Consider the following 9,994-nt stretch of genomic DNA (forward strand, 5'->3'; position numbering starts at 1 on the left):
GCAGGCTATGTTTCCAGCTGTTCTGGTTCTGCTAGTGGGATAGGACCCCCACTTCCTCCTGTCCCTGCTCTTGGGAGTGCAGGGGAGGTGGCTGGAGGGCAGCACTCACCGTCCAGGTTGAAGGCGGGGGCTTCCTGGAGCTAAAACCCGGAGATGTATTCAAGATACTGCCCCGGCCACTCGAGGTCCCTGGCGTTGTGCTGGCTGAATTCAGAGGGGCCAGCGCTTGGAGGTGGGGAACTGGGGGCTTTTCTCAGACGAGAGTCCTCCTCTCGGCTCCCTGCCAGGCCCTGAGGTGGCTGCATGGCCGCGGCCCTGTCCCCTTGCCTGAGCGTTGCCTCTGAAACAGGCCTTCTCTCCGTACAGCTGGCAAAGAGTCTGTCGGGGCGGGCCCCGCCAGCCCACCCCGGAGTGCATCAGGCCTCCTTGGAAGGTTACATCAGGCCTGGGCCCCCCTGGTGAGGACCCCGGAGGGTCCCCCCCACCTGGCCAGTCTTCGGCTCAGCCTGGCCCCTGCCCAGCACAGCCCACACCCTGCTCCGTCTCCAGGGTCCCATCTTCCCTCCGAGGCGCTTCCACCTTCTAAGCCCGATGTGACTCCATGGCGTCCATGTGCAGCTGCCTTGTCCTGTGCAGGGCAGCGGGCTGCAAGATGTTGCCCTTCAGCCCCCACCCGGGGCAGCTGGCACCTACCCTGGAGCGCCCCCAGGCTGGTGGTCCCGCTGCATCCTGGCCACGGCCGTAGGCGATGAGGCTGCTGTAGTGGGGGCTGACGGAGCACAGGAGCCCGGGGCCGCCTCCCTGGACTGCGGGGACCCTCAGCAGGTGCCCAGCCGGCTGGCTCCTCTGACCCTGCCCTGTGGACCGCAAGACGCCACCCTGAGGACATCTTTTCCTGCCCCTAGGGCCAGCCGTGGGCATGGCGGCCCCTGCTCCCCACCCCGCCTCCCTGCAGGACCCGGTGACCTTCCGTCCTTTGCTCACCCCCTCTCCTCTGGGAAAGACAAGAGACCTTACCTGGAGTCACCCTCCTGGCATGGTGCTGGCCTCGGTTCTGGGGTTCCTGCATCCCCCAGGTTCTTGGACCCCTGGGCTTTGGAGGTCTCCCAGCCAGAGAAGGGGGCTGGCCCAGGGGGTGCTGGCACGGGGCGGGAGGGGCTTTGGCCCCCACTCCGTCCTTGGCTGGCAGTTCCAGGTCTCAGGGTGGGGGCTGGGGCCTTGCTGTGCCCGGTCACCTGGGCTTTGAGCTGACCTTAGTCTGCCCACTTTGTGGCCCCCTACCCAGGGGGGCTTCAGTTTCTCATGGGGGGAGGGGCTGTGTGCCGACAGACTCGGGGACTGCAGGGCGGCCGCATGGTGTCTATGGCTGTGACTGTCATCCGCAGTACATCCTTGCGTTCAGCACAGATCCTGGCCCCCGAGATCGGTCTCCCCAGCTGACTCACTGTTTCCAGCCCCTCCCAGGGCTCCCTGGCCGCAGGGAGTGGGGGTCGTGGCCGTCCTGCAGGAGCGGGCTGTGTGTGCGTTTCCCGCTGGCCCCTACTCATAAAGCCTCGGAGGTTCTGAAGTTCAGCCTTCGACTTTGAACCACGTGTCCCTCTGCTTCTGACCTCTGGCCTGTCCCTTGGGAGGCCCCGAGAGCCGCAGGGAACACGCTCACGTCCAGGGCAAGACGAGCTCCATGTCCTCGTCTCGGGTGCAGATGGTGTGGAGAGTGAGAGCGAGTCTTGGGGGTCAGCTGGGGAGAGCAGGTGTGCATGGCTGGCGGCCAGCTGGTTGGTCAGACAGTGACCTCCCACCTGCAGGGGTGTGGGCACAGGGCAGGTGAGGCTCCCTGGCCATGTGGAATCTGGAGCCCCCAGTCTTGGCTCTTGGGGTCCAGTCTCAGGGCCAAGTGCTCAGACCTTCCCCTATGAGCACGGCCGTGGATCGAGCTCAGCCAGTGAATCTGCTGGGCTCTTTAATAGGAAGCAACACCCAAGACTTAAATCCTTTCTGAAAAAGGTGCACAAGCTGAAAATTTAAAGAACTCTGCTGAAACAGCGAATACATCGCTGAAGAATGGCCTCTCTGAAGGCCAAAGGGAGGGGCCCCAGGCCGGAAACAGCTAGATCTGGAAAGTAGGGGGAGTAGGGGCTTTCATCCAGGCGTGGATGGGCAGGGGTGCTCCCCAGACCCCCTCCCTTCCTTCCTCCCTCCCCCTCCTCCCTCCTCAATCTGTCCCTGCTCATGCAAGTCAGAGGCACCCATGAGATTCTGAGCTGGGCACCCCACCCACATGGCTCACAGGTGGCGGTCACTGTGTTTGCCCAGCCTTAGCAGACCCAGACAGTCACGAGGCTAAGGCATCAGAGGCTAAGCCAGAAAGGGCTATAGCTGACGCATCTGGTTAACGTGGGGGTGGCATGTCCTGGAGAGCAGGCTTGCCCCACTGCAGGTGACTGACGGAGGATGCTAACCCTATTCACCTGTGACAGTTACAGATGCTCTGGGTCTTCCTACATTTGCAGTTTGCTAGGTTAAGCTGCCGGCAGGTAGGGGATTTCCCTGGTGGTCCAGTAGTTAAGAATCTGCCTTCCAGTCTAGGGCATGTGGGTTTGATCCCTGCTCAGGGAACAAAGATCCCACATCTAAGCCTGCACGACACAGCTATTGAGTTCATGCATTCTAGAGACTGCTCTGTGATAAGAGAAGACTAGAGAGAAACTAGAGAGAAAGCCTGCGCGCCGAACTGCAACGAACAGCCAGCACAGCCAAAAAATGAAAAAAAAAAAAATATATATATACATACATACACATAAAAGAAAAAAAGATGCAGGGTGGTCAAAGCAGGATGGTTGAGCCTCTGGGATGAAACTTCCCACCAAGGTTTTTGTCCAGTTTGGACCGATTAATTCCAGGGTGCGGTCAGATAATACTAAGTGGCCTCGGATGCCACCGAGTGGCTGTCCTGGGGACATGCAGGACTGTCTTCCCTCTTGAGGGGCAAGTAGGCCTTAAATCCAGATTAAAGAGAAAACCTTCGAGAGCTGTGTGTCTTTAGGTTCAAAAGGACAGCTCAGTCTGGTGAACCTCAGTGTCCTGTGGGTGTCTGCTTGCTCCTAAGAAGTCATTGGTCTCGCTCTTTGATCAGGACGATGGGAAGACTGTGAGCACCCTGAAGGCGGAGCCACCCCCGAGTGTCTGGTGACTCGTAGGTGAAGGCTGGCTCCCTGAAGCCCCTGAGGCCTGGGGAGGAGGCCGTCCATCGCTCTGGATGTTCAGAAGTTACGGCAGCGAAGTCACAAAATAGACCTCAGTTTTTTTAAAGATAATGAGCCTTGAAGAGCAGAGCTACCCGGCTGTCTGCAGGAGTGTGGGTCACGTGGCCCGGGAGTCCTGAAGCGGGAGGGTGTTCCCAGGTCACAGTCTACCCCCACCACCCTCTGCAGGCCGGGAAGCTGAGAGGCATAGGGGCTTTTTCTTGGAGCAGCTTTGGTAATTAAGTGGGACATAGACAGTAACACGGGCTTCCCTGGTGGCACAGTGGTAAAGAATCCACCTGCCAATGCAGGAGATGCCGGTTCAATCCCTGGGTCGGGAGGATCCCCTGGAGGAGGAAATGGCTACCCACTCCAGTAATCTTGCCTGGAGAATTCTGTGGACAGAAGAAACCTGGAAGGCTACGGTCCATAGGTCACAGAGTCAGATACGACTGAGTGACTGAGCATTCAGGTATGCATAAAAATATGAGTATACACTATGTTATGTGTATATTCTTATTATCTAAAAAATCCCCACTTTGCTGTATACCTCATTTCCATTCAGTTCAGCTCAGTTCAGTCGCTCAGTCTTTGTGACCCCATAAACCGCAGCACGCCAGGCCTCCCTGTCCATCACCAACTCCTGGAGTCCACCCAAACCCATGTCCATTGTGTTGGTGATGCCATCCAACCATCTCATCCTCTGTCGTCCCCTTCTCCTCCTGCCCTCAATCTTTCCCAGCATCAGGGTCTTTTCAAATGAGTCAGCTCTTCACATCAGGTGGCCAAAGCATTGGAGTTTCAGCTTCAACATCAGTCCCTCCAATGAACACCCAGGACTGATCTCCTTTAGGATGAACTGGTTGGATCTCCTTGCTGTGTGTGCAGAACAAGTCTCCTTCCAACCGTGACCTCTTTTGCCCAGCTCCTCTATCTTGGGGAAATCTCTTTATTTCATTTTAGCACAGAAAAGATCAGTACGTTTTGGGTACATAAAGTTTGATACCGACAGTAGTGGCTGGATTCATAAAAGGGCATAATTTGATCCATGAGCAACTTGAGTTTTCATATCAATATTTATTAGACTAAGAGACAGCCATTTTCCACTTTCTGTCCTTTGTCGAGTTTGGGTGTTGACTGAACACTCCAAGTTAACTGGTAGATGTCTCTGCCGAGTCCCTCCCTGGTTCCTGAAAGTTTCAAAGAGCCGCAGTGATGTGTGTGGGCCCCCAGTTGTCACAAGACTGTGATGCAGACGCCCTGGATCCCAGCCCCGCTGTCATCCTCTGAGCCAGACCACTCCCCACCCTGTGCCGGGCCTTCTCCACCCCCTGCCCGTCGTCCAGCAAAGACTCAGAAGGGAGAGCACAGGTTTATGCCTTTATTGGTGAAGGAGAAGCGGCCCAGAGCAGGAGGCCCCAGGAGGAGCCTGGAGGGGCCTGGGTCCCAGGAGGGGTGACTGCAGTCCTGGTCCCTCCTAGTCCCCCTGATGGGGGGGGGGCGGTGGTGACGTCGTCTGTCCCCAGAGGAGCCAAGGCTCCCGGGCCCTGAAATGGACATGGGGCCCCCCTGTGATTCCTGGGGCACCTGCCAGACCCTTGCCAGCCTCTCCATGGCTGGTGGTTCAGGACAGCCCCTCCTCGGGAGAAGGACCCGCCTAGCCTCCCCCTTAGGTACCCACTTCCTGGGCCTCCACCTTAGCCCTTAGCTCTGCCCGGAAGGAGCTGGAGGAGGTCAGTGTGTGAGGCCAGGACACAGGTCACCCCACAAGAGTGGGCACGCGGCCAGCCAGCTCTGCAGTCGCCAGGAGGGACCCCAGCTTCCAGCCATTCTCACAGGGGGACCCCAGGGCCTGATGTGGGGTCCCAGGCCCCACCAAGACCCCCTACCCCATGTGTGTGCCCAGGACGTGGGGCAGGGCAGGCAGCTTACCCCAGAGGCACCGGCAGGGGCTCATCTAGACGTGGCACTGCCCTGTGGGGGAGGGGGAGTCGTGGGGGGCGTCAGGATGGGACTGGACACCTCGGGAAGAGAGGCCTGGCAGGGGGTGGGGAGGGGGCCCCCACGGGGTGCTGCACCCCACCCCTTCCTCCTGGGAGGCCTGGGGAGCTGGGGGTCACCATGGGAGGAGGTCGTCCCGGGCCGGGGGGCCTCCTGCCCTGGGGAAGGGGCGGGGCCTGGGTGCTCACCCTCCAGCTGGGTCGGGTTGAAGGCAAGCCGGATGTGCATGGGCAGGGCCTTGAGGGCTTTGTCGAATTTCTCCAGGGCCTCGTTGTCCACCTCCGGGGTCCTGACTATGGGGCAGGGACGGGGGTCAGTCCCTGCTCCCCAGGGTGGTCTGCAGGTCTGCCCTTGCCCTCCAGAGCACCTGCCCTTCCCCCTTGGCCTAGTTCCCTTCCCTTCCTCCCGGGGCAGTGCAGTGGGTCTGCAGGTCACAGGGGGAAAGCCTGCCCCCCACCTCTGGCTGTCCGGGTCCCTTCCTCCCCCTGGGCCGGCTGACACAGCCAGGAGCCTCCACTCGCCGATGCCCGCGCCCCCCCTGGCACAGGGGCCCTGAAAACGCCCAGTGGGACTGCTACGGCACAGAAAATGTCACCTGCCATTTGTTTTCAGGATGTGATAGTTGAAAGATGGCTTTGTACCTGAGTTCTTATTTTGGGAAATAATTGAAACTCCCCGGTAACAAAGGCTGTTAGATTCAGTGACCACCGGCCCCATCGCGACGGTCACACCAGTCACAGTTCTGCAGCCCACTCGTCTCCCAGCTTGTGTGTCTGGCCCCCATCCCCAGCCACCCACAGGCCCACAGCAGACTGGCTCCCGGTATGTGACCACTCTCTCCTGGCGGGACTCAGGGACCCCCCACCTCTCCTCCTCCTGGGGATCAAGCTCCCTGCTCCCACCCCCCACCCCCTGTTGCAGCAAGGACCACGCAGCTGGTCTCCCTGGGCAGCCAGGGTTGGCACCCACCCAGGCACTGGCAGGCCAGGCTTTGCTCGGGCTCAGCACTGTTTTCCATGCAGAAGAGCAGGTACTTTTTGTAGTCGGTGTCCAGCACAAGGACTTTGTTCTCATTCAAGGCTGGAAGCGATCAAGACGGGAGGAAAGTGAGTTCCAACGGGGGGGGGGAGGGGGTTGCTAGTCAGCCCCCAGCACCCTCTACGACCAGCGGGGCTCCCCCGGGGTCACCACCAGGCGAAGACGGGGTGGGGAGCGCCTCTGGCATCCCCCACCCCTGAAATGGTGCTTCCTCTTCCCTGCTGCCACTGCCAGGCGCATGGGGCCCAGGAAGCCCTCACTGTCAACTCTGGATCCGCCAGGGACCCTCCACCACCTCCTGGACTTGGGAACACTCACCACTCAGTCTGAGGCCCCCTCCCCCAGGGACTGGAGTTGTCAAGAAATAGGGCTTCCCCCGATCTCGGGTGGGGCTGGACACTGCCCAGCAAGGGAAGGGGGGTGCGTCCTGAGGATGGGGTCATTGTGGGGGGCAAGCCCTGAGCGGGGGCAGCTGGGGCTCACCCTGACCGAGGCCAGTGGGCAGCCCCGGCTGCCCTGTGGTGTCCGGGCAGCTTGGGGGCAGGACCAGCACCCAAACCCAGTGCAGCTGGATGGCGCCAGAGACCCTGGGCTGGGCACCCTGGCGTCAGTCAGTGCAGGGCCTCCAGTCAGAGTGAGTCCTGAGGGGGCCAAGGGCAGATGTGGCCCAGGCTGCCCGGCGGAAGGGCAGCCCTGATGGAACCCCAACCCCCCCTCGAAGCTTTATCATCTCGGATTTAGGACGAACAAGTGAATGAGCGAGGGCGGACAGAGTTTGTCTCCAGGAGATGAAGGAGCTGTGGAGCGGGCTGGGGTCGTGGGGCACCTGGGCCCCTGGAGTGGGCAACGGCTCTCGGTTACCCCTGGGAGGGCACAGGTACCTCCTGAGCTCAGCCTGAGGGCCCAGAGCACCGCCCGCCCCCCAGCAAAGAGAGCTCGGGTGTCACCCTGGTGGGTTAGCCCCGCCCAGCCGGGACCTGCCCATGGCCACCGGCCCCAAGGCCCCGGGCAGGTGGCAGGGAGGCAAGTGAAGCAGGTGTCAAGGCAGTGTCTTCATCACCACCAGTCCCTTAGCATCCCAGGGCCCGACGCCAGCCCCCTGAACCTGCCCACAGTCCCCGGGGGCGGGGGTGGTGGGTGTCCCCCAGGGACCCGGCACTCACCATCGATCTTGAACACCGCAGGGATCTTGGTTTTTTCTGCAATAATCTTCTTCTGAGCACACTCGCCGTTCTCCCTGAAAGACAGCTGCTTTCTGAGCCATTGGCATGGACCATTTTCATCAGGATGAACTGAGGGCCAGGGGCAGAAGCTGGCCCCAGGAGGGGCTGGAGGGGGGTGGCGTGGGCATAGGAGCCAGCTGGCCAACTAGCCTCGGCTGCACTCACTGTCACCTCTCAGGCCACAGGGGACCGGGTGGATGGGCCAGGAGAAGTCAGATGAAGCCAGAGAGAAAAGGTCAGGGAGAGCCTTGACCACAGGCACCCCCAAAAGGCAGCCCTGGGGTTCAGATCCCCATCTCTGCCCCGCACACCCACCCAGCTCTCTCCTGCACCCTGACCCCCATCTGAGGGTGGACAGGGCTGGTAGTGGGAACTGCCTGAGCCCTGAAGACCCAGGTCTGCTGCCTCCCAGCAGCCTTCACACGGGCCTATCCCCACACTGCTTCGTTTCCAGGACATCTTGTTCATTTTAGATACTGAGGTGTTCAGACTAGAAATGATGAAAATGTCTCTCTGTTGCTCAAATACACTTGTAATCCTCAGACTAACAGGGAATTCAGAATACCTGCCTCATTGTATGTATCTTTGCTATGCATTTCCACTTCAGTGGATTTTATCTCCCCTTCAAAGTAAACAAAAATGATGTTTTATGTTCATTTGTTTGATGATGTTCTGAAGCATCAAATTAATAAAAGTTTAAAAAAAAAAAAAGCCCTGGGTGGGCAGCCTTGGGTGGAGCGCCGGGTACCAGTAAACTCTGAGCCCTCTTCCCCAGCCCTGGGGCCCTGGTCCCTCCTGCACCCCATACCCCGGGGGGTCCACAGCCCTGGGGAGTGGGGGTTCCATGTTGGGGAGGGACGCCCACCATTTCTGCAGCAGGATCTCCAGGTTGCCCTCGGGGGTGGGCTTCAGCTCCTCCACGTACACTCTCAGGGGGGCACTCTGGGCATCCAGCAGGGAGATGTCGCTGGCCGCCATAGCCAAGGAGTACCAAGTCCCCGCCACCTGGAGAGGGACCTTGAGTTGCACTCCGGGGGTGGGAAGGGGCCCCCAGCCCCACAGTGGGCTCTCTGTCCCACCCTGGCCTGGGCAGCCCTGAGATACTCCCCCCAACTCTGCACCCTGGGGAATGCTCTCCCCAGACTCACACTGAACCCAAAGAGGGACCCAGATGAGCCCCTCAACACGTAGCAACATTTGCATCTTGGGGAGACATGGCTGGAGGTGGGGAAAATTTGAGGGGCAGAGAGACTCTTTTAGGGGCTGAACTGTGTCCCACTAACCCCCAGAACTTCAACACATGACTCTGGAGACATGGCCTTTAAAGAGATGACAAAGGTCGTGTGAAGCTGCGCAGGCAGGCGTGTTTCCAGCAGGCCTGGTGGCCTCACAGGAAGAGGAAATCAGGGCGCGCAGAGGACATGGAGAAGACGGCCGTCTGCTCCCCGGAGAGCGGCCGCAGGAGAAGCCAGCCCTGCCAACACCTGGATCTTGGGCTTCCAGCCTCCAGAATGCAAGACAGTGAACGCCTGGTTGAAGCTGCCCCAGCGGGGGATTTGTCAGGTGGCCCTAGCTGACTGATGGGAACCCAACGTCACAGCCTCTCTTGGTCTCTGAGGCCCAGCTCCCCTGCCCGCCCTGCAACTCACCACCCACCCGGCCACCCTCGAACCTTCTGGATGTCCAGGCCTTTCATGGTCTGGGTGACGATGATGGCCTGGACGCCACAGGCGAGGGCCAGGCCCAGGGCAAGCAGGAGGCACTTCATGGCTGCAGCTGGGGTCGTGCTTCTGAGCTCTGCAGGGAGTGGAGGGCTGAGACAGCAGGCTTGGGGCCTTATACAGGAGGCGTGCCGGCCAGCCAGCCCGGGCTAGGCCCCCAGCCACGCGGTTCCCGGAATCCCACTTGGCTCATCCTCAGGCCCTGGGGTGGCTTCCTCTAAGAGGACAATAGGAGGCCTTCTTCCATCCAAGGCCAAGCAGGAAGTCCCCCTCTGGGCCTAGACGGTTCCTGGTAGACCCCAGAAGCGGGGGCACAGGTGGGTGTCTGGACTCAGGGTCCAGGCTGGCTGCCAGTGCCAGGAACACTTCCGGGGTCAGCCTCTTAGACAAGGACAGGTCAGAGCCAGCACTGGGGACAGGTGTGTCCTGGAGGGTGGCCTCTGCCTTGGGCACCAGCTCCTCCAAACCATGTGACCGTGGCCTTGGGTGAAGGGATCTCTGCAGTCACCCACCCTCTGCAGGCTGGGGCAAGGGGGACATGGGGTTCAGGTCGAGCTCCGAGGGGGGACCTGGTCGGTATCGAGGGCTCTGCAAGCACCTGCTGCCCAGTTAGGGCAGCAAAAATGGCAATGGCAATGACAAGAGTCATAATAACCCCAGGACGGGAAAGTGACCTGACCCCTGCGGCGGGGGCACGGCTGAGCAGCACTGGGGCTAATGCAGGCACGTGGGATGCGCAGGCCCACAGGGCCCAACCTCCCACCTCCCG

At 60.4% G+C, this 9,994-nt stretch overlaps 1 protein-coding gene across 1 annotated transcript; it reads right to left on the reverse strand.

The window, feature by feature from the left end:
• Nucleotides 1–4,608: 4,608 nt before the first annotated feature.
• On the reverse strand, nucleotides 4,609–9,313 carry PAEP (progestagen associated endometrial protein). Its single transcript, XM_069586264.1, has 7 exons — nucleotides 9,177–9,313; nucleotides 8,370–8,509; nucleotides 7,445–7,518; nucleotides 6,213–6,323; nucleotides 5,432–5,536; nucleotides 5,175–5,216; nucleotides 4,609–4,789 (listed from the first exon to the last, which is right to left on the reverse strand). Exons 1-6 carry the CDS (start codon nucleotides 9,270–9,272, stop codon nucleotides 5,200–5,202), a joined length of 543 nt encoding a protein of 180 aa, XP_069442365.1. The 5' UTR covers nucleotides 9,273–9,313; the 3' UTR covers nucleotides 4,609–4,789; nucleotides 5,175–5,199.
• Between the last annotated feature and the right edge of the window lie 681 nt (nucleotides 9,314–9,994).

The sequence above is a fragment of the Ovis canadensis genome, chromosome 3, assembly GCF_042477335.2.
Source record: "Ovis canadensis isolate MfBH-ARS-UI-01 breed Bighorn chromosome 3, ARS-UI_OviCan_v2, whole genome shotgun sequence".
NCBI lineage: Eukaryota > Metazoa > Chordata > Mammalia > Artiodactyla > Bovidae > Ovis > Ovis canadensis.